Here is a 24336-nt window from a genome sequence, read left to right on the forward strand (position 1 = left end):
CCTACAGCTCGCTCTCTCCCTAATGTGTATTCTGAGTGATATGGAGGAGTTGGGAGCTCTTCATTCTGGCTCCGAAGTCAAATGTTAAGTTTGCAGGAGTTTTGTTAGCCGACTGAACAGTATGTTGATAGCTTCAAATTGGTCACAGTGGGAGAACACAACACTGGAATCCACAAATGATATGTATCGGTTTTATTTTTTAGAACAAATTGTTAAATAGTTGCTTGCACATCATTGAACATTTCCCTGTCCTTCCCATTCAGAAATTGTTCCCTTAAATCTTCTTGCCAGCCCTTCTTGACCAGTTATCTTCTTTCTCAGTCTTAGCCTTGCATTTGACATTTTCTTTTTTTCTTCCTAAATCATTATTTTTTCTTTGTTTGTTTGTTTGTTTATTTGTTTGTTTGTTTGAAGACACACTGTTGCTATGTAGCTCAGTAGTTCAGGGTTGCCTCAAATTCCAATTCTCCCACCCCAGTCTCCTGAGTGTTTAGATTACAGGCACACATTATTTAAATTTCTAAAATAGATTCATGAAGCATGTGATGTTGAGCTGCATAATCACTCTTTTTAAACTGTGTTTTTTTTTAGAGATAAGCATCAGATAATTATTGGGGATGAAAATCACCTTATGCTCATAATAAATGCAAGAAATGAAGGAGAAGGAGCCTATGAAGCTGAGCTCTTCGTTATGATCCCCGAGGAAGCAGATTATGTTGGGATTGAACGGAACAGCAAGGTGAGGCTTGAATCCACATAAACACTAAGTCTGATCAACAAGGCTTAATCTTTCCTCTCAAAAGACATCAGAATGGTGCCTTCCTTTGTCAGCTCAGACTAGCAATGAGCCTGGAAGAAGATGGGCTGTGAAGTATTAGAGTCTCTCTTTGCCACAGTATGAAGATGAATCGGCCAAAGACCAGGAGCTGAAGCAAAGCAAAGACCAGCCAAAGATGCAGATGACTCATTTCCCAGACTAACCCCTCTCCTCACTGACTTTGTGAGCCTTGGTTTGAGTTCCTTTAAGTTCCAGGCAGATCACAGGAGGCCTGGTTTTTATTACTGGTGATGGAAGAAAAGCCAACCAGTCCTGCTGAGCACTGATAACAGGCTGAACAGAAACTGCAAAGGAAACAAGTTCGTTTGTCTTTCTTCTTAGTCCACATTTTTGGGCCTGCGACCAGAGAAGGGCCTGTTTCTTTCTGGTGTGCCAGCCCTCAATGTCACTGTTATTGAAAAGGTACAATTGCTATTTATGGCCTTCTGGATCTTTACCAGAACACGACTCTTCCCATCCAGTGTGTCCTGGGAACCTGTAGTATTCTTAATTGTTTTGTCTGGAAAAACATTGTAAATAGACCAGTAGGGGCACACATCTAATCCTAGCAGCCAGGCGGCTGGGGGCAAATGAATCCATGAGTTGATGACCTACATGAGCTACATATCAAACTAACTAAAAAGACCAAAACAAATAAGCAAGCAAACAAACCAAACACATTGTTATTAATGTCTGATAGATTGGCAGGTCCCCTGTTTCAGAACTGTTCAAGACATTCAATTAAGGGCAGAGACTAAGTTTCACATTCTTTCACAGGAATAGGAATAGCATGAGCACTCCATAAATGCTTGCTGTTGGATTTATTTGACTAAAATTTATTATGTGTCCACCACTTTTTCAAGACCACATTCTCTAAGGGGCTTTCATAGTCTAATGGTTGAGCAATGTCATGGAAAGTGATCTGTCTGATGTGATGTCATTGTAAGAGCATCTAAAAATGCCTGGTGTGGATGTGTAGCCTTATAATCTAGCACTTGAGAGGGAGAGAAAGAAGGATCACAAATTCAAGGCCAGCCTGTACATATAGGGAGATACTGTCAAAAGAAACAGAGAAGGGGGGGAGAGAAAGAAAGGAAGGAAGGAAGGAAGGAAGGAAGAAGAAAGAATGAAACATCAGTTCTCAGTTGAGATTATGGGTGATGTCTGTTACAATGTTCATAGCCAAAGATACAGATAAGGGTGTTTTCCATTGCAGCAAAAAGAATAACAAACTGGTTGGATGTTCTGGTAAAAGAACATTCTAAAACAGAGGCTTTTAAAAAACAAAGTTAGGGGTCTCTGGGATGATGTGTAGAAAATAAAAACAAAAATTTGACAGGAACCCAGAGATATTTTAAAAAAAAAACACTACACTTAAGTTAAATGTTTGGATTTGTTTATATATCATGTAAGTATCTGTAGGCAACATGCTTTTTCCTCCTTTTAAAAGACTTTTTTTTAGTGTGTGTGCATGTGTGCGTGTGAGAGTGTGTGTGTGTGTGTGTGTGTGTAGATATGTGTGTGGAGCCCAGAAGAGGCTGTCAGATCATCTGGAGCTGGAGTTTCAAGTGGCTATGAGCTGCTTAGTGGGGCTGGTGGGATCTGAACCTAGGTCTTCTATAAAAGAAGTTAGTGCTCTTAGCCCCTGAGCCGTCTCTTCAGTCTTTTCTTCTCTTTGCCTGCAGAGGTTTTTATCATGAGATGGCATTGAACACTGTGATGTATTGGGTGAGGGCTACACTCACCGTCTGTCTATTATTTACTGAAACAACAGAGACACAAACATAAAAACACCATAACTAGAGGAAGGAGAAAATGGGAGCATTTTCTATCATTCCTTGGAGAAATTAGAGTACCAAGGGATGCTGACCGTTGCAGTGGGGGAGGGAAAAATGCCATGACAACTTCTAATATTCTTGGGAAGAGCAGGGAGACTTTCCCTGTAAGTGTCCCGCCTGCCAGTGAGAATGGATTTGAACACTTACACATCAGTGTTTTAAATCGCTCTATTGAGGCATAATTGACAGGAACTCTCAGTACACAATTTGATGAGTGTATGTACTTTTAATCACTTTCTTGAATAGAAATGCATAATGATTTTAAGTGTCAAAGATACTTAATTGCTGTTTGGTTCAATTTTTTTAATTGAGAAAATAATTCAACAAAAACAAGAATCCATGAGACTAGGCATGTAAATAGAGGATTTTTTGTATCCAACTTTTTCTTTTTCCTTTTTAAATTTTCATTCCCTCTCTTCTTCCTTCTCCCCTTTTTCTTCCTTCCTTTCTCTCTCCCTCCCTCTCTCCTACACTCCACACTTCCCTCCTTTCCTTCTCCCTCTTTCTTTCCTCCTTCCTCTTTTTTATTTCTCTTCTTTCTTTCTTTCTTTCTTTCTTTCTTTCTTTCTTTCTTTCTTTATTTCTTTCTCTTCCTTCTCCCTGTGCCTTCAGCCTCCCTAGTAGTTGCTGCGTCATTCACCCCCATGACCTTAAACTCTAGCTCTAGTGAATTTCTGTTCGCTTCGTCCCTCCAATGTGCACTGACACACTAGTTCTATAACTTCACCCTCTTCAGCTACCTCTTTATATTTATCCTTCGGGTCTTCATAATAATTGAAATCTGCTAATAACTGCAGGTGGCTAATAATGAAGACTATCAACATGCACTACAGTTGCTGGGGTCTGGGTACTGCTCTGAACTCTTGCAAGCATTGAATTTGCCTGATCTTGATTCTGACCTTACAGAGAAGAATCAAATTTGTTCTAGAGTTCGTACATAAGCAGACTTGTGCAGTGCACTCAAGTTACTTGACAGTTGTATTGAAGAACCAGTCAAATCTCTCCCATTTTGAACTATCAATAGCCCTTTCCTCGTTTAGCTGAGTTAGATGCTACCTCCTCCAGGATGGCCTCTCTGATTGTTTAAACATGTATGCACATGTATGCATACCTTCCTTAAATTCTATTTTCTTTCTAACTAAAAAAAAAAAAACAAAGAAAGAAAAAACCAGTTAATCCTTCTGTAATTGCATCTCCATTGCTTGCTATAATTCACCTGATAGAATTGTTGTCATGATTAGAGATTCAATAAGGACGTGGGGTCTTGTTTACCTGGTAAAGTAGCAGTCCCAAGACAAATATTTTCAGTGACTGAATAAGGGAGCGAAGAATGCTCTATGAGCCAGAAATGGATTAGAACAAAAATGTCCCTGGAACCAGTGAGAAAAACAATCCGGCAATGTCTAGGAAAAAACGGTTTCTTTTTTCATCAGAGAGAGAGAGAAAATAAAGACTAAAAAAAGAAAGAAAAGAAAAAAGAAAAAGAAAGAGGGTAGAGGGGACATGGTGAAGGAAATGTTTCAACTGATGGCAAAGAACGATTTGTGGGAAGCCTGGGGGGAGTGTACCTATGGGATGTGGCAAGATGGCTGAGCAGTGAAGAGCACTTGCTGCTAAGGAACTGGGTTTGGTGCCTAAGACCCACATGTTAACTTGAATCTAGCCATAACTCCAGTTCTAGGGGATCCAATGCCTGCTTCCGGCCTTTTTGGGCATCAAGCATGCAGGACACATGCATACATATAGGCAAAATACATATAACACATATAATAAAATAAACACTTTTAATTTAAAAATAAATTTTTAAAAAAAGTATGTGTGATCTTCCACCTTCAAGCAAGTCAAACACATTAACTATAGAAACTAAATCCCTGAGTTGTAGCCAGGGGAAACATGGATACTTTCGAAAGCGTTTTAATTTTGTTTGGCTTCCATGATTAATAATCTCAGCATGAAACATCTCTATATTGTTACTCTAGGTTACGAGTTCTAAAGATGAATACCCAATAAACCTACCTTTGAGTAAAGAGATTGCCAGTTCTGGAAAGTTGTGTGAGACAGCTACCATGCCCTCTGCATGGTATTTGTAACCTTGTGTTAAAGCCAGTTCAGCTGAGTAGCAGCCACTCGGCTCTTTCCCACTGACCAGACTCTGCATGTTTACCTGGGTGATGCTAGACCAGACACCTCCTTGTAGTTGCCTCTTTAGGGGACAATGTGTGAACTGCTTCTACCCTGCTCAACTGCTTCTACCCTGCTCAGCTGCTTTGTGCCAACTCTGCTCCAGACGCTGAGACAGGAACAGCTCCAGGAAGTCCTGCCATCCTAATGCTTACAGCCTCAATGTGTTGACTATAGAGTTCCTCAGGTAGAGACTAGAAGATTTTTGGTTTGGTTTGGTTTTTCTTAGTTTGGGTGAGAGTTGGGGAGGGGGTGGTGTCCCAAGGTAGAAAGGAATAGGGAAACATTTTTAAGGCTTTTCCTTGAAAACCTCATATTGTTTCTTTATATAACATCCCAGCAGCAGTACCAGATGAGTAAGGGATTATCACAGTGGAAACCTTCATCCAACTTCCTGGATGTTCCCCAAAGGGTGCTCCACTGTGAAAGTCATTCATATATTATCTTTGGGGATGAAGGGGGCAGGCCACAATTTGATGGCGTAGAATGTCTTAGGATGAAATGATGGAGGAACGTAAGACCTTGTCAGCTACACCATCAGGTGTGGAAAGACGGATAGGGAGTGGGGGTGGAAAGTGAAGGGTGGATTTCCGCCCAGCCATGAAGACATGGGTGGGCTTGGGAGGGGCAGAGGCCACGAAGAAGGGTCTCTGCACCCCGTTCTCATCAGGCAAACTGAGACTTCTTCAGACGAAAACAGGAACCTCCTTAAGCTGGAGTATTCAGAAATTCTGATCAGGATCCGGTGTAGAGAGAGGGGCATAGAGAGGAAGAACCAGTTAAACACAAATCATGAACATTCACCAGAGAATGTGGGGCTATCAAAAGCAATGTGTATATAGCACATAGGTATGAAAATGCCTCCGTGAGGGCTGAGAGAGAGTACAACAGTGTCATGCCTGTAACTCCAAACCCAGAGACCCAACACCCTCTTCTGGCCTTCAAAGTCACCCAAACATATGTGTGCCTACACACACACACACACACACATACACACACACTCACACACACACACACACACTCTCTCTCTCTCTCTCTCTCACACACACACACACACACATAAATACTTTTTCAAAAAAAGTAATTACTGTAATTACTGTAATTCCTTTGTATGCTCACCTAAAAAGTCAATTTTCTAAAATTATATTTTAAATATTTGAAGGATCTGACACACAAGATCTGACAGAGGGTTCATCTTACCCTTCCTCTGTGATGTGTCAGGAGCTGGGTTTAAGGCAGTTCCTCTACAAATGGCCATAGAGACAGAGCAACTGCGTGCATCCCCGTCATTTCGCTTTCGTGGTAGGAACGTCAGAACAAATCTCTTTGTTCTTGTTTGATCACTTCTTGATCTTACTGTTCTGAGTTTAACATTAAGATAGTGAAAGTACAAAATGTCCACATAAGTACTGTCTGAGCCTCTTCTTCCTCAGCAAAACACGTGTTTACACAACTTCTCCAAAAGTTTAACTTGTTCTTTTTCCTCGGGTTTTTGCTCTTGAGTCGATGGTATCCGATTGGATTAACTTGGTGCAGCGTGACCCACACAGGTGTTTGAAATCAAGGGGAGCTCCAAGGCCTCCCACATCGCATGCAACAGGATGTAACTCATTCTGCCCCTGAACTCCATAACGGTGTTCTTTTCCTGTTGTAGGGACTGAGGCCTCTGAGCTGTGAATACAAGATGGAAAATGTGACCAGGATGGTGGTGTGTGACCTTGGGAACCCAATGGTGGCTGGCACGAACGTAAGAGAACACCAGCAGCCCTTCCTGATCTCTGACTGATTGAATTTTACAGAGGACTAGCGGGAAACTCCCCTAATTAGCACCCAGCAAAAAGCAGCTAAAACAGATTGCCCAGGAAATTACCAGCAGACAGGGATTTAGCGTGTTAACCTACACGGAGTGATAATGGTGGGTCAAAGACACAGACAGATCTATGCTTTCACACACTTTTTCTGTAGACTTTACACATTACATCCTGTAGTCACAGAAAGTCCTTGAGCACACGTGCACCTCAGATTTTTGCCTTTGATTATTTTCTTTTAATTCTAATATAGATTTTATTTTAAAACTACAATATTAAGTTAAAAAGCTTTAAAATAAGCTACTTGGGAGGTCTAAGAATGTAGCTTACTTAGTAGAATGCCTGCATAGCATGCACAAAGTCCTGGGTTCGAGCCCCAGTACTGTGTCAACCAACAGGAGTGTAGTCACATGCCTGTAATGCCAGCACTCAAGAGCTGGCAGAAAGAGGACCAGAAATTCATCCCCAAGCTACAGTGAGTTCAAGGCCAGCCTTGTCTAAAGGGGGAGAGGGGATAATTTTTAAACTACATTAGCAAAGCAAAGAGAACTCTTTTCCAGTATGCCTCCCATGTGAATATTATAGTATTTTCATGTTAGAAATAGTCACACCTGGTTTGCAAATGATCTTTGCTGGGTCTTTGTTTGAAAAATAGGGGTAGAAAGGCGGTTCGGCAGTAAGAGCGCTTTGTCCTCTAGGGCCTTAGAGTTCTGTTTCCAGCACCCCCACAATATAACTGTAGTTCCAGAGGCCCAACATCCTCTTCTGGCCTCTATGAACACCTGAACACATCTCTCTCTCTCTCTCTCTCTCTCTCTCTCTCTCTCTCTCTCTCTCTCTCTCTCTCTCACACACACACACACACACACACACCAACCAATTTTAAATAAAATATATTTGAAAAATAATACAAAGATCATAGCGGTGAAAGAAAAATAAGCCAAGTAATGACGCTGAGAGAGAGGAGTCGGCACTGACTCGGGATAACTTGCTCCACTTAGCGTAACTGCTCAACAGCAATGCCTCATAATAAATATAACAGCAGCAATTTTGAAGCCACGGAACATATTCTGAGATTCTGAAAAGGTCACACAACTAAATCACAATAAAGAGAACATACATAATCCTCTGTTTAATCCTTACTTAGGTGTTTCTGTCATCAGCAGAATGTCCTGTTTGAATAGAACTTGGTAAAAGTTTACGATAGCATCAGCTTGCATGGAGACACCTCCCTGGTGGGCTCGAGACACCCATGCTGCTTGGCCATCCTCTCAAGGGGGCTTTGGGGTCCTGTTGCCTCTCCTATGTATCCCTGGGGAGAGTCCCGATTGTCTTTCAAAGGTGCTGATGCGTCTTCTGGCAAATCGATCTTTTATCCCAGTGTTTTGTAACCTGAACTGAGAGTCAGCAACCCTTTCTGAAATAATACCTCTTTCCAATGTGTGCTCCAGGAGCGTGTACAATCAGTCATAGCTTTACTCCTTTACACTACTTTATTGCACTGTTCTTCGGTATTTTAAAAATGTGGCTAGCTGAAATCATGTAAACTTCTTTTTTTTTGTTTTGTTTTTGTTTTTTTTTTTTTTTTTGAGACAGGGTTTCTCTGCAGCTTTTTTAGAGCCTGTCCTGGAACTAGCTCTTGTAGACCAGGCTGGCCTCGAACTCACAGAGATCCGCCTGCCTCTGCCTCCCGAGTGCTGGGATTAAAGGCGTGCACCACCACCGCCCGGCGTAAACTTACTTCTTGTATAAAAAAATTAATTCATTCATTAACTTAAACATTTTAATGCCAGTGAAATCCCTCAACAGATTACTGTTGGTTCTCATGTACCGAATGCCCTCTGTGTCCCCAGACCATCACGAGAGAATAACTATGACAGTGTTTTCCCACTGCGTCTCACCTGTTTAATAGACAAGGACACTCTGGCCTGGAAAAGACAAACACATTGCCTGAAGTCACACTGGTGATGAAAGGCAGAACCAGGATTCCAACCAGGCCTGACCACAAAGCCCAGGTTCTGTCTGGTCTACAGCGCTGTGCAAAGTACTTGAATGGAAACTAATGAACAACAGATGAATGTTAATAAGAAGATATGAAAGACAGAATGAGACATTTTCCTATGATAGTCCTTTCAGCTAGAAACTAGCCTTGGTTTTGTTAGTTTGCAAGGAAATAAGTCCCACCACTCGATGTAATATATATTTACCTGAAAGACAAGAAGAACCTAGTTTGACATGAGGGTATCGACATCAGCATTCAGGTAGGGTCACTCATTCTCACTCAATACCGAGACTGTTAAATCTAGACGGCAGATGATCTCAAAGCGCCAATAACTGTGAGTAAAACTGAACTCAACGCTGCCACCAGTGCCACAACGGAAAAGAGGGATAATGGCAGTGTGGTCTGCACCATGGGAGTGTTTATGTGAGAGGCTATCAATCCATTTTACCAGCAAACAATCTGGAGAAGGCAGGAAAGTAAATTGTTTAGATTCATTTATCTCCAGGTCCCTAGTAGAAGAAAGCTAATAGGTTTCTTATCTTGCCCTTTAATGACCTCAAACACACCGGATTTTATTGCATTCTGTTTTGGTATAAAACATGTTGATTCCCTCACTCTTCATGCTGCACGTTAAAAAGCACTCTCTGCCCACAGAGTGGAGCAAATTGCAGGTGGAAAAGCAGTCCTGCTATTTAAAACGATTTAATAAATAAATAGCCAGGAATATTTATCCCAGGCTCAAAATTTATAAGAAAAATTTTCAAATGACTTTTACCATTAATTTAAACCTGTTCACTCAGTAATCACAATTTTGACTTCTGATTTTTAAAGAGAAAAGTTATTTACATGTAATAAACATGTACATGTAAACATGTAGATGCCATGATGCTATAAAATAGTTCTTATGAGCTAATAATGTTCATAACTTGCAAATTTTCCCAAAGATAAAAAGCAAGACAGATTGGCCAAAATATTGTAGTTAGTATTTTGTCACATACATTTTAATCTATCACTATTTTAAATTTTATTTTATTATTTATGTGTATGGGTATATGCCACATGTGCAGGATGGTTCACAGGGGCCAGAAAAGAATGAGTAGCAAGATCTCTTAACTGCTGAGTCATCATCTCTCCAACCTCTGCTTGTGATGCTTACCCATAGGAAATTGACAGGTCTTGTCTGTCTTCACTCTATATTGTTGTAGGGAGAGAGGCCACTTGTTGGTTCCCAGCTGCTCAGCCCTGAAATAATCACACAGAAACTATATTATTTAAATCATTGCTTGGCCCATTAGCTCTAGCTTCTTACTGGATAACTCTTACATCTTAATTTAACTCATTTTCATTTATCTCTGCATCACCACGAGGTCGTGGCTTACCAGCAAAGTTTCAGCAAGTCTGTCTCTGGCAGTGGCTCCATGGCATCTCCCTGACCCTGCCACCTTTCTCCCAGCATTCAGTTTAGTTTTCCTTGCCTAGCTCTACTCTTTTGCCCTATAACAGGCCAAGACAGTTCTTTATTAACCAGTGGTATTCACAGCATACAGAGGGGAATCCCACAGCACTATATGGGTTGTTCTGTATGAGGACTAACTTTAGGCAGCCTTCAACACAATGACTGCACGTGTGCACAAGGGCAAACTCCCATTCTTTCAACATTTTTTTTTATCACATTCTTCTTGGTGTACCACCATAAACCTGCTACTTAGCAAACATCTGATAAGATCATATGGAAACACGTTATTTCTATGAAACAGAGCACTTGATTAGCAACATCATAGGCTGTGTGAGAAAAGAATAATAATGGAGACAGAGGATAAGAAAGGAACACTTACCTGTCTTAGGCCATGACAGCATCCAATTCATTGCCTCTCTTACCCTGAGTTACAAAGCCTAAGTTTTCAAAGCTCTTGAAGTAGAAAGTGCGAGACAAAGTAAAGATAAAAATCTCCCAAAGAAGAGAGAAGAGCATATGCAGAGGTCCAACAAAAACAGACACATTTGAAATTGTAGAGCAGTTCCTCACTGGGCCATTAAAGCATTGCACACGTTTTATAATCAAGACTCGTGTGCTCTCCCCAGCCAGGTGCTTCGGAACAAGCCCGAAACCAAGTTCTAGGAGGTAACACAAAAAGATCGCTGGGGCTCCAGGTTTAGTGAGAGACCTGTCAAACTAAAACAGTAATAGAAATGAGGTGATGAGGTAGGGAGTTATATAAAGAGAGGCCTATGTCAATCTCTGGCTTCCATATATATATGCACATACATGAGAATACACACACAAACATATATGCACAAAATGATGCTAATGCATACAACATCACGGTAAGGACCATGGGGGGAGGAGTTATGATAAATTATCATAGGTCATTGCTGTTGATTAAATAACATTGTTTTCTGTTGCTGGTTTCATTTGCACAATGCCATAGTTGTAAGGGCTGTTTCTGGAATCTGCCTTACAGGGATTGAAACTCCAGCTCTGCCCTTGGTTGCTCTAATCCTCAGACAGCTACTGAATTGGAGGATGTCAATATAAGTGTCCCTGAGATAAAGCAAACAGGGCAGAGAACATTGCTTGAACGACCATGTAGCGCCATGGTGTATACAAAGGGTGTTACATAGATACATTAGCTTCCATTTTCACTTCCTCATCCCGATTCCCCGTGGGCTCCCTGTTCTCCATTTACAAACCTGTTTTCAGGAGCACTTTTCACAATTTGGAAAATAAAGGAGGACAACGGAATCCTCACAACCATAACCCCAACCTGACTACAACATGTTCTCCTGGAATATTCCTTACAGTACACTTCCACTAACCTTAAGCATATAATAATTTTGCTTGTGTGACCTTCCCAGACCATAGCTAACATACATGGTGCACAGAACTCTGTAACCATCATTCTTGGTTGAGCATCATTATATTAGAATTGTCACATGCATTATTGCATTGGCATCACAGCTGTGATCCCTACAGCTACACCGCATCCATTAAATAGAAGCATCGCAGTTCTCTAAATCTTCTATATTGTGTTGTTAGAAGTTTTGCACCAGAGAGGTAGCAGAAGATGGGCAACAAGGCTAAGTATTAGAGAAGCCAAAGTGTGTATTGAACTGAGTCTCCTAGGCCCTGTGGTCTCCTAGCAGATTTCCTCTTATCTCCCAGTCATCCAGAGTGGGGGATAGAAGGCTGTGATGGTGTTGGAGAAGGGTGGCGGAATGGCTAAGGGTGGGACTGTCACACTGTGTATAGGGTCCTCCTGCAAACACCTTTGTGTCCCATGTGTGTTGTGTTTTGCTTTTAGTTTTCTCTGGGCCTCCGATTTGCTGTTCCTCGTCTTGAGAAAACAAATACGAGCATTAACTTCGATCTCCAAGTCAGAAGGTTAGACTTTTAAATGCTTACTTTGTTGACAGCACCCATGAATAAAGAGCTGCGTGGCGAATATGCGCCCTGTTGCAAGTACCTGCACATTAGAAATTCTCCTAGAATAAGAATCTAGACTCTCACCACCTCATTCTTCTTTATTGTTCTTAATTATTTCACCTTTTTTGTTATTTTGCATTTTGAAAGAGATTAAGGCCAGGATGCAAAATAGTCAGATTGTGTCTGTTGATTCACCTCCATGTTTCCTCTTTCTGGACACAGGACTCTTGTACAACACTGTACAGGACTGTTCTGTAAAACACTATAGAGAGAAAACCTAACCTCACTCTGCACTCAGCAGGCAGGCAGCTCATTCCTGGGGGACATCTGGGGAAAAATTTAGATCTTCCAAGTGAAATCTTGTCATCTCCTAAATGTTCAAGAAGAACTCAGACTCCGGATGGTGTGAATGGCATTCTGTGGCAGGTCAACATGGCCTGACGCTGTGTGGGGACCAGGGCCTTCACTAGTAACCCACAGTGATGCAGAGAGCTGCCCGCCTGTTCTGTAGATCTGGCCATGGCCTTGTCCTTTCATTGTCTATTCTGTTTGCTCTTTTATGACCAGAAATATGTCATGAGCAGGAAGACTTCCAGAGAAATGAAGCATGCACACCGGGGTTTCTCAGATACAAACTTCAGTGCATTGTAATGGAATCAATTAAATGGTTCTAGAGTCTTATTAAAAGAAAAGAAAGTGAAATGAAATAGATGTAATATGATATAACTAATATTTCATGCAGTACAATTGTCTTGTACATGAATCATTCCTTATTGAGAAATATAGATCTAACAAGATACCCTCCCAAATGGATTTCTTCTGCAGTCAAGCATTTCAAAAGCTTTAAAAACCCTATATAGATGGCATATGGGTACTTCTAATTAATTTTTATATTCTGCCTACCATGTAGAATCCTTGCTGGAACCATGCAAATGGCTGCAAAGTTGTTGTTTATTCCTTGGTTATCAAATACTATGTAGTTTACCTTAATATCTTATAAGACAGAGAGATATTAAAGTATGATAAATTTTATGATAATTACTCTGTATGGTAGAATACTTCCTTAATACCTACATCAACTAAAGGTTTGAGAAAAATCTTAGGATAAGAATTAACTTTAAATCTAAATGTGTTACCCACCCCCTCTCCCTGCCCCCACCCAAAGCTTTGATGCAGCTTTCCGGGGATAGGAAGCCTTCTAGCTGGCTCAGAGGCTCCTTTCTCACCTTAATTAGCTTCTTGATTATAATTAGCTTAATTATCTTCTCACCTTCTTGAATTAAGTGTTTTTTTCTGATGAATCTTAGGACTTCATGTGGTCCCCAGATTTTTTATTTTTAAAATCTTGTGAGTGCATATTACTAAGTTTTAAATCTTAAAGTGTAGGCACTGATGAAACCTTAGACAAAAGCACCTGAGGTGTCTGTTTCTCCCCATCATTGTTGACGTCATTGATCCTTCACGGGTCTAAAGCCTTGTGTTACGGGTATGAGGCCTTTTGTCATGTGTGGAAAGATGCTTCGCTTATAAAAACGGAATCCATCGATGAAGGGTTGGATATGGTGGAATCAGAAATGACAACATGGTTAACATGTATTACTTTGTTCTAAAGACAAGTCATGATCATATTCCACTTCTGCTCAAGACAATTGTAATATTATTTTGAAAATTATAAAAGTGCAGAAAAAACTGGGTTATGCATGAGGGATCAGATTTTCAACGTATTTGGGAAATAAAAGAGTTTGAAAACACCTTCATAACAAATACTAAAGAATTTGAAGGTGTTGATCTGTATGCTTTGCTGGCTAACTCCAAAGATGTAAGGATTCACAGAGGTGGCTTTGCATTCAAGTTAAATGTGTTCATACAAAAACTAAACTAGGTCAAATGCTACACAGTCTGCACTCTTCCATGTATTGATTACCATGCTCCACAATGAATGCCCTGTTGTACAAGTTAAAGTCAGAAGGTAGGCTGGCTTCATACATCAATCCACTTAAAATTTATTTCCTGTTACCAAATAATTTTATAAAATGATCTCTCAAAGCCCTGTCTCTGTGTCGGGGACTTTCTCTCCACCCTGAAGTGCAGGACACAGCTCCATAAACACCTTTGTGAGCATTCTGGAGGTTGCTTTCTCAGTCATGGTTAAATGGCATTATAATGTCTTCATTGGCATTCCAAAGGCCAGAATATATGGAAGGTATATTGGGACACAGAAGTCAATAGAAAATGGCACTGTACTAATAAGGAAAAAAACAATGTCCTTTTTATGTGACATGGGTTATAGTCACAGAAGGGAAATTCATCATTCCTTCTGTGGATCTAGGGGGATGGTATAAATAACCCAGGGTCCCTGGTAGTGATGGGTTTCTTGTTGGCATGTAGCTATGGTATTAGTGGGGGAAGTTTCCTTCCAGGAGAGATGTCAAGGAAGCATCTGAGTTATATAGCAAGTCAGATCCTTCCTTGCCGGGAACCTTGCCAGCATTGCCACAGTGCAAAGTGACCCACACTGGCATACTGTGAAAGAGCAATGCTCACTACACAATCGGGGACTGAGCTATGTCAGCCTCTGCTCTCGCTGAATTTCAAAGGAGGAGGTCAGGGAGGAAGGCTCACCAGATGAAGATTCTTGCTGCCAAGCCTGATGACCAAGTTCAATCCCCCAGGACCTACTAGGTTTTAAAGGAGAGAACCGACTCGTACAGTTCTTCCCCAACCTCCAGTCTCATGCTGCGGCACACACATACACTCATATACACATTTATAAGTGAACAGATAAATAAATGTGATTTAAAAATCAAAACATCCTCTGCAACCTCATGTTAAATTCAAGTTCAAAGACAATATTCAGTAGGTGAATTTTTTAATGCCTTCTTTTAAAAGGGATAAAGAAGCCTTCCCCCCACCCCCCGGATGTGGTAATAGTGAAATTAGTGGTTGGAGACGGGACTTTGATGGGGGAAGGAGTTCCTGTAGACTCCATCACAAGCTTAGCAGGGGGAAGTCCCCAACAGGGAATGACCCTGACGTCTGCCAGTTGATCCTTACCAGTGCTGGCAGTTTCAGTAGTCCCCTCGGTAAACACCACCGACCAGGTCTTTTCAAAGGCACTCTGGAAACAACCCTGCTTTCTCCGGTCGGAAGCAGGATTTTATCTACTCCTTTCCCAAGCCACGGCTGGGAGAGCATCAGAACACTCATGCAAATCTACCCTGTGGCCTTTTTCACCGAGAGAGCTTGCCCACTGAACCCAAGCAGCACTCATGAGGACCACAGGGCAGGCTCTCCCTTCTTACCAACCTGGCTATAACCACCACCCAAAGTGGTAGCTCCATCTCTGACTTCGATGAAGGCAGAGAGCAGGCATGAAGTATGGGTGGCAGCTGCATCGAAGGACCACGCGCTGCTTGAGCCTCTTGGGAGTTCTAGTTAATTCTCCTTTTAAGCCCTGACTGCTTAACATGTATTCTTTTTGCAAAGTTCAGTTTCATAATTGATAATTAATCATATTTGCTTGAGGGAAAAGCAGCAAACTTAAAATTATCCGCCATATTCAAAGAGGAATTATGAAACTCATGCTCTCGTAAGACTCTTGAGGCATTTCACAAGCACCCATGTCCTCTGAACCGCTTGCTTATGCAATGCCCTGTTTTCTCGTGCCTCTCAATGCCATAGCCAGGCTTCTAATCCCTCTTGTTCCTTGCCATGGACAGCTCAGGAGGGTAAAATGACTGTAATCACTTATTTTCTATAGTAGTATTAACTTCTAAATATAATAAAACACTTATTTTATTATTAACATTAACTTAAATAAAGCATAAGGAAGATAAAGCTGCCAACAAAACAGCAGATGGTATGATGCACTGTAGAGCCAAACCCAAAAGTTTTCTCAGTTATAAGATGCTCTGGATTATTTACGTCAGGTCTCCATTTATTAGCATGGAAAATCTGGAGTTGACTGAGCTGTCATTTCCTATCTGAATGGCACTGAACATGATGTGTAGGGAAGTAAAAGAATTTGTCTGAGGTAGAAGCAGGAAAACAAATGCCACTCAGTGCCCCTTCGGTTTATTCTAACTAAAAAGTACTTGCTTCTCTCATCTCCACTGTGCTTTCAAACGAGGCGTCACCCCAGGGTCAGCTGATTGGTTTCTATAGATCCCCAAAGCTCTTAGCATCTCCCTGGACAAATGGTTATGATTTTGTAGAATAAATACCGTGGTTTTTCCAAGTGCTGAATTTGGAAATGTGGTTTGCTCTTGTGATGTACAGAAGGTTTTCTTATGACTGTGAGAAAGTGTACTGAGATCATGTCATCGCTGTTTTAGCTCCAACAAGGACAATCCAGACAGCAATTTTGTGAGTCTGCAAATCAACATCACCGCTGTCGCTCAAGTAGAAATAAGAGGGTAAGTGTGGTGCATCATTAAGTTTAACTTTTGTATATAAAGACATACAATAAAGGATTAGACAAAACTACATTCATGTTCAGTTAACTGACTTGTTTTCATCCTTCCTGCTCAGCATTCGATCATCAGCAAGCAAAACGAACCTTGCAAAATAATTAAGTCTAAGGATATCAAAGCAAGAGGTCACTTAACTGTCCAGACTAAGACTTTAGTAACCAAACTAGAAATACCACTAATGAGAGACTAAATAGATAGGTGTGTGATTATCTGGAGGAAAATCCTCACTTTCTCTAGAATTGTTTAACGTGGCAGTCATTTAACCTCGCCCATCTCATTGTGAGTTTGGAAAACTGCTAGCCTGTTTGTGAGCATCAATGACTCCGCGTTCTGCATCCTGGTCTGTCCATCCACCCTATTCTTTGAGAAGGGGAGCGAAGAGGGAGAAGGTCAAGGGAAGTTGTTAAATAACTCCCAGCTGGGAAACCTTGCTTGGCGAAGAAGGAAATTGGATTGTAGCAGCGGCTTTTATTGATTTTGTTACTATAATTCTGCTTTCTTTGGATCAATAGCAGCTAAAAGCGTTAACTGGTACTTTAAACCACATTCTCCTTGGGCTCCAGGATCCTGCTTGCCATCCTTTCCACAGGTCCTGAGTGGTGCTCACTCCTCCAGGATCTCTGCATGCAGAGTTCATGAGGATAAAATGACTGTAATCGCTTATTTTATATATTAGTATTAACTGATATCCTCAATGTACAAGTCAGGGGGTTATGAACACACTGCTAGAAAACACTGAAAGCTAAACTATAACTACAATCTGTCTCTAGAGTTCACCCCCAGGAACAGTGACTGTATCCCTCCTATGAGATAGTCTTTTGAACCTTATTCTATGACCTTGTTAATACTCACTACTGTGGGTTGTTTTGTTGGGTTTTTTTTTTTTGATTCACATAAATGCTTGTGAGATTTGCCCTTCTTAGCTCCTATACTTGTAATTCATCATCTTATTGATACAAGAGTGTTATGTTGTAAAATTCCACCATCACACATCCATTCTATGAATGTCTGGAGCTCCCTCACCCCTAATTTTTAGAACCTTCCATGCACATCTTCTGGTACAATATGGAAGAATTTTAGCCAGAAATATGCTAAGAAGTGGGATTTCAAGGCCAGCTAGAGTGTGCTACTCACTTTACTGACTGACATCAAATCACTTGTAAATGACTTTTACCAAATCTTACTCCCGGAAGAACTGGGTGAAAGTTAGCTCTCAGGGTGGTCCAGCCTTAATCTCTGAGCCTGTTGGTTGGGTGAGACATAGCGTGGTTCTGAAGGACCTAACTTAGAGTTCCCTAGTCCCTAAGTGAAATTGAGGGACTGTTTATACTTTTGTCGTTTTGTTCTTCCTACCAAGAAAATTCATCTCCATATTTCTACTACTGGCCTTTTCCTTACTAACATCGAGATTTTTAAACACCCATCTTTCTTTCGGGAGGTGCCGTAGAGCTCTGATTAGAGTTGGTGAGACTCAGTTCTCTTCTCGTACGTGGGATCAAACTCAGGTCATCAGGCATCTTCAACCACTAGCTGCCCCATAAGAGCTCATTTGTGACCTTAGGCTCTCAGTCGGTCACAGGTCTTTTCATAGCTTACTGGGTTTCCAGCTTGTTTTTAAAGTTAAGTTTGAGATATAGATTGCATGTTGTAAAATTCCTCCTTTGGAGAGCCCACTTAGTAAAGTTAGGATACCGTGAGACCATTGAAAATAACGATTCCTTTGAGCTCCTTTCTGGCCAGCTCTTCTCCTGCTCCCATACCTGGCATCTTGATCTATTTTCTGTCACTTTATTTTTGCCTTTTCTGGAATGTCACAGAGTGAACCCATTCGGAATGAGTTTGGATTCTAATTAGCATAAAGAATTTGAAAAATAGCCATGTTCTTGCATATATATCAGTAGTCTGTTTCGTGTCATGGCTGATAATGTTCCTTTGTATAGTCACCCAATGAATGATTCATTCCCCGTTTGGTGACCATAGAGGTTGTCTCCAGTTTGTGCCAATTAAGAATAAAGCTGCTATGGCTATTCACATACAAGTTTTTGTTGGGATATTTGTTTTCCCAAAGGGAGATACTACTGAGTTATATGGTAAATGCATGTTTATAAGAGCTTGCCCAATTGCCTTGTGGAAGGGCTGAAGGCTGAGCCATGTCTTTTGTGAATTCCCATTAGCAATGCAAGAGAGTCCCTTGTCTCCTATCCATGACATCATGTGAGAGAATACACTCACACACACACATGCACACGCACACATGCACACGCACACACACACAAACGCACACATGCACACACACATACACACATACATTGTAGTACAGTAAGTGTGCATTTTAGAGTACATTTGCTTAAGGACTAGTTGTACTGTTTATGTCTTCCAGGTTTGTTTGCCACTAGTCTCTCTTTTTCCTTGAAGTATCTGCTTCAATCTTTCATCCATTCATTCACTATGAAATTGTTTGTCTTATTAATGATTTGTAAAAACCCCTTACATGTCCTGTGTAGGAAATCACTTGCCACGTATCTGGTCTTAAAATAATTTATTCCCGTGTGATGTATGTGACTCTATATTTTCTTAACAATGTTGTTTAAAGAATGAAAATCTATTAACAGATTTTGTCACCGTTTGTGCCGTTGTGTCCTCTCTGGGAAATAGCTGTCTCTCTGGGCTCACAACAAGCCTTGTCTTTTCCTTTCCCCAATGTTTAGCTTTCTGTTTAGGTTTACAATTCCTTTCCGGGCAACTTTTGTGGCTGGTGTGAGGTAAGGCCCGAGGTGCGTTTCATTCCTGAGTATCTGTTTCTTCTTGGCCTGTTTGCTGGCGAGCCCACCATTTCATCCCTTTTGTTACTGTGGCAGTTGTTAAACAAATCATTTGCTCAAATGTAAGGGTCTAGCCTTAGATGTCTGCTGTGCAATATGACAGGGATGGGAAGTTTTGAAATGGGGGACCATGCCCTGTTTTGGCAAGCATGTAAGTTGCCGTGACATTTTGGTGATTTCCCAGAATGTTTTTATTGCATATGTATGTTGTTTGTGGACAAAATTGTCTTCCCTCTTACTTTCCAAACTGTTTATGCATAAATTTAGCCAATTACAAAGCTGAGGATCCCCCAAAAGAACCAGATTCTAGTTTTTGTTTGTTTGTTTTTTATTGTCAACTTGTCACAACCTGTCACCTGGGGAAAGAAATCCTCTACTGAAGAAATGCCGCAATCAGATTAGCTTGTGACCATGTCTGTGAGTGGCTGATTGATGACTGAGGTGGGAGGGCCCAGCCTCCCTAGACCTCTTGGATGTCAATCTATCCCTAGGCAGGTGGTCTGGGCTGTGTTAGAAATCTGGCTGAGCAGAACCCTGTGAGCTAGTCAGTAACAGCCCTCCTCCATGGTGAGCCCTGTGAGTCAGCCGGGAACAGCCACCCTCCCCCTGGTTTCCACTTCAGTTTCTCCTTGTGTTCCTGCCCTGACTTCCCTTAGCGATAGACTATTACCTGAAACTATAGGCCCGAAATAGACACCTTCCTTCCCAAAGTTGTCTTTGGTCAGAATGTTCTATCACAGCAATGGAAAGCAAGTTAGAACAAGCACTGTCATGTCTAACACAAGCAGCTTACAGATCCTGTCCTAATCTATCAAGCTCACAGAAACAGGTTACAGCTGGGGGAAAATCAGATTGAGCTCACCAAAGGAAGAAGGATAGAAGGAAGGACCTGGACAAGTAGTGCCAAACGCTGGCTTCTCTTTGTCCTTATCTGGAGGGTATGGCCTACTACTTCCACACACTGATGTGCAACAGCAGGCAGGGAGTGCCACCTGCCATGCCCTAAGCCTCAGGGACAAAGTTTCCTTAGTCCTTGTAAAGAGGCATTATTGATGGATTGCCCGCCCGCCCAAGTGATCCATCTCCAAGCTGGCCAAGATGATACGACCAAGTCTCCTGTATAAATTACACTGTTGATGTTTCTGGATTAGACACTATCACAGAAACTCCTCTTGCTGGAACATCTTGTGTGTCCCAAAGCCTCAGACCTTGTCACTTCTGGCAGCCATATGATACCTTAGAAATTATCATGCAGAAAATGAGAACCAAGGCCAGACCTCTTCTTGGACTTGTTGACTGTCCTTCTCTTTTTCTCCTCTTACAGCAAAGACTAAGCTCACTAGTTCATGACTGGATAGAGGGCTAGGAGGCATCCTTGCTTTATTCTCGCTCTTGCAGTGGTTCAGTCTTTCATGTTTAATCGAATGCTAACATTATGGTTTCCACAGATGCTCTTTACCAAGTTCTGGCTGTTCCCTTCCACGTTTTGTTCATTTTTGCTTGAGAACTGCTAGAATGAATACCTATTCAGTTCTGTCCAGTGCTTTGCCTGTGTCTATGAAGATGATTAAATAGTTCTGTCTCCCTCTCCACGGGTCCATGAAAATTGTGAGCTGCTTAATTTTTGTTTTGAAAGTTTAAACTAATCTTGTTTCTGGAGAAGATACTCCAGACTTGAATTGGCAAGAATTATGCTAGTAACTTTTATGCTTATGCTCATGAGAAGTATTGATCTGTCATTTTCTTATAGTATCATTTTCTTTCTTGAGTGTCAAGGGATACCAGATTCATTGAATATATTGGAAGCATTTCTACATCCAAGTGTTCCTAACTTCCGAGCATCTCTCCAGCCTCAGCACCAGCACACGTCCCACCCTTCAAAAGGCTGAGTGTTCTTTCTGGAATGTTTGTCTGAGTGTTATCCTCTCTCCCAGCCCCTTGTCTTCTCTTGCCTACCTCCAGCTGAGGTTTACAGTCTGGGTTTTTTGGTTTTGACTCCCATTGGGAATTCTCTGCTCCCCCAGGGCAGGAAGTACTGATTTCAGAAGGGCATGAGTAGCTCTCTTTCCCCTCATTTGACTCAGACTTAAACACAGTCTCTGACTTCTTGATACTGTGCCCCTCAGGCTATACCTACCTTCTTCCATCACTGCCTTGTTCTGGGGAACAAGGAGAAGGGTGGCTACTCTTCCAGCACCTAGCCACACAGCTCTTTTCTGCTTCTGCTCCTTCTTGTCTCTTTTGTGCTTTTCTGTATTGTTTTCCCTAGTGGATTGATCTTTCTCTCTCCTCCACCAACCCCCGTCTCTGACTCTCTCTCTCTCTCTCTCTCTCTCTCTCTCTCTCTCTCTCTCTCTCTCTCTCTCTCTCTCTCTCTCTCTCTCTCTCTCTCTGTTTGTGTGTGTCTGCCCCCAACCCCTGCTGCTTCACTCTTGAGTAGCTAAAATTACAGTAGAATTACAGGCCTGTGAGTATATGGGATTGCAAATCTGTGCCACCCAATACTCTGTAGTTCATTTTAGTTTTACAACCCAAAAATTATAGAAACCAAGCTGGGTAGAATAGTGTATTATTTATTCACAGCACTTGGGAGGCAGAGGCAGATGGATCTCTGAGTTTGAGGCCAGCCTGCTCTACAGGGCAAGTCCCAGGAGCACCAGGGCTATACAGAGAAACCTTGTCTCATAAAACCAACAAAAATAATAACAATAATGATGATGATACCATGTATATTAATTAACTCCTTTGTAATTCTAAATTTAAATTTTTGTGACTAAATTAAAATGGGGAATTTTTCAGATAATGTATAAGTAATTCCAAGGCATTGAAAGGCTGTAATTCCTTTCATTCTTACACACTCATCTTATGGAATTAATGTTTCCACATCTATTTCTGCCATTGGGTACAGTGAAAAAAGAAATTTCTATTCCTTATTGGCAATAATCCAAACAACTAATTAAAACCGGGTTTCTTGGGTGGATGCAGCTGTTTTAGTTGCTACATTAATGTCCAACAATTGACCATAGTTTATTCTCTAACAGTGTAAATGTTCATTTTGGCCATATCGCATAACAAAACTCTGTCCTCTGATTATGCTTTTAAAACATCGGTTCCAATGTTTAATTCTTCAAGGAACAAGTAGTTGCTATGTCGAAGATCTTCCACGGTCAGCCTTCAGGAACCCTCATTTTCTTTCGGGCACTGGGATTTATTCTGAGCTGCTTTATCATGCTCTATGTTAAGCCCATTTTTATTTGTTGTTGTTCTAATTGTTTAAAAATAATCTTAAGTAGAGTTTTTGGAGTGGGTAAAAGCACTTAAAACTGTTCATTTGACTCATTACTACATGGCATCAACCGGTCTTTGAGCCAGTTGGCAAACAATTCATATGACAAAGGGTTGATTTAACACCGATCTGCACTAAGTAAGCTTAGCCTTCAGTGGCAACACTATGTAGATTTACCAAAATACACAGCCTTTTCATACTAATCCAGTGGGGTTGGCTGTATCAAAAGAGGAAGCAGCAGAACCCACGAGATGGTGCAGCAAGTAATGTACTAGCTGCCCAGCCTAAAGACCAAATTATTATCCCCAGGATCAAAACAAAAAGTGTAGAAGTTCTGACTCATACAAGATATCCTCTGACCTTTACAGGAATATTATGGCAAATACACACACACACACACACATACACACACAAAACACACACACATGCACACACCAGGGAAAATGCAAAGTACGTGCACACACACATGTAATGGCAAATACACATACACATATGCACACACACAAGCCATGGCAAATACACACATGCATGTGCACGTGCACACCATGGCAAATACACGCACACATGCACACCATGTCTAATACACACACATACATGCAATGGCAAATACACACACACATGAGCCATGGAAAATACACACATACACACACACACACGCTGACACACAAGAAAATGAATGAATAGATAGATAGATAGATAGATAGATAGATAATAAAAGAAAAAATTACTAAGAGAAAAACCCATGAATAACCAAAGCCTATGTTGGATTCCGTTCATAGCAGGTAGGGTCAACCTTGTTCAAGACAATAAATTATGTTCTTTGCTATTTGGAATTAATAGAAATAGGAGACAGGTTCTATTATATTTTTAAAAGAATTTGCATCATATAACCAAATCCTTAGTTTTTAAGTTCCCGACAGCAAACAAACTTCAACAACAGAAAAACTATTTTTATTTATGCCAGAAAAATTTATTCCCAGAAAATAAAAACTTAAGCTTACACAGAAATTTCTGTATAAATGTTTGTAGAAATTTATTTGTAAGAGCCTCAAACTGTAAACAACCCAGATGGTTCCCAGTGAGTCAATGGTAAACAAACCATACCATAGAATATTATTCAACAGTAAAGAGGAATAAACACTTAATAGATAGAACAGCCTAGAAGAGGAAAAAATGCTGGAGTTACTAGAGGTTGCATATTACTGAATATTACAGAATATTTCCAAAGCAGCAATTTAGATCCATGCAAGGACTTATTCTGTTGAAATTAATTTTAGCTAAAAAAATGAATATTCTTTCAAAGATACCTTTTCTCAATAGAATTCTACTTTGGGGGCTGGGAGTGGCTCAAGGTAAAGCCCTTGCTGTGCAAGAATGAGGATTTGAGTTTGGACCCTCAGAACCTGTGGAAAGGCTGTGTGTGGCTATGCAAACCCCACAACCCCAACACAGAACAGCAGAGATGGATGGACTCCTTAGGTTTGCTGCTGGGCCAGCTAAAACAGCGAGTGCAAAGATCAGTGAGCTGTCCTGTCTCAAATATAAGGTGGAGAAGCAATTGAGGCAGACATCTCAGCATCAAGTTCTGACCTCCACCTCCTGCAGGAGAAGGGAGTGCTTATAAGCACACATACCACACACACATAGGTACACATGATGCCACAAACTAAATTTTACTCATCAGGT

General features: G+C 41.1%; 1 protein-coding gene across 1 annotated transcript in view; it reads left to right on the top strand.

The window, feature by feature from the left end:
* Positions 1-24336, top strand: part of Itga8 (integrin subunit alpha 8) — a 176573-nt gene that overhangs the window by 103614 nt on the left and 48623 nt on the right. Inside the window, exons 20-23 of the mRNA XM_038333456.1 lie at positions 592-739; positions 6491-6583; positions 11949-12028; positions 16405-16485. Coding sequence (XP_038189384.1) covers positions 592-739; positions 6491-6583; positions 11949-12028; positions 16405-16485 — 402 coding nt within the window. The remainder of the gene's footprint in view (positions 1-591; positions 740-6490; positions 6584-11948; positions 12029-16404; positions 16486-24336) is intronic.

The sequence above is a fragment of the Arvicola amphibius genome, chromosome 6, assembly GCF_903992535.2.
Source record: "Arvicola amphibius chromosome 6, mArvAmp1.2, whole genome shotgun sequence".
NCBI classification, from domain to species: domain Eukaryota; kingdom Metazoa; phylum Chordata; class Mammalia; order Rodentia; family Cricetidae; genus Arvicola; species Arvicola amphibius.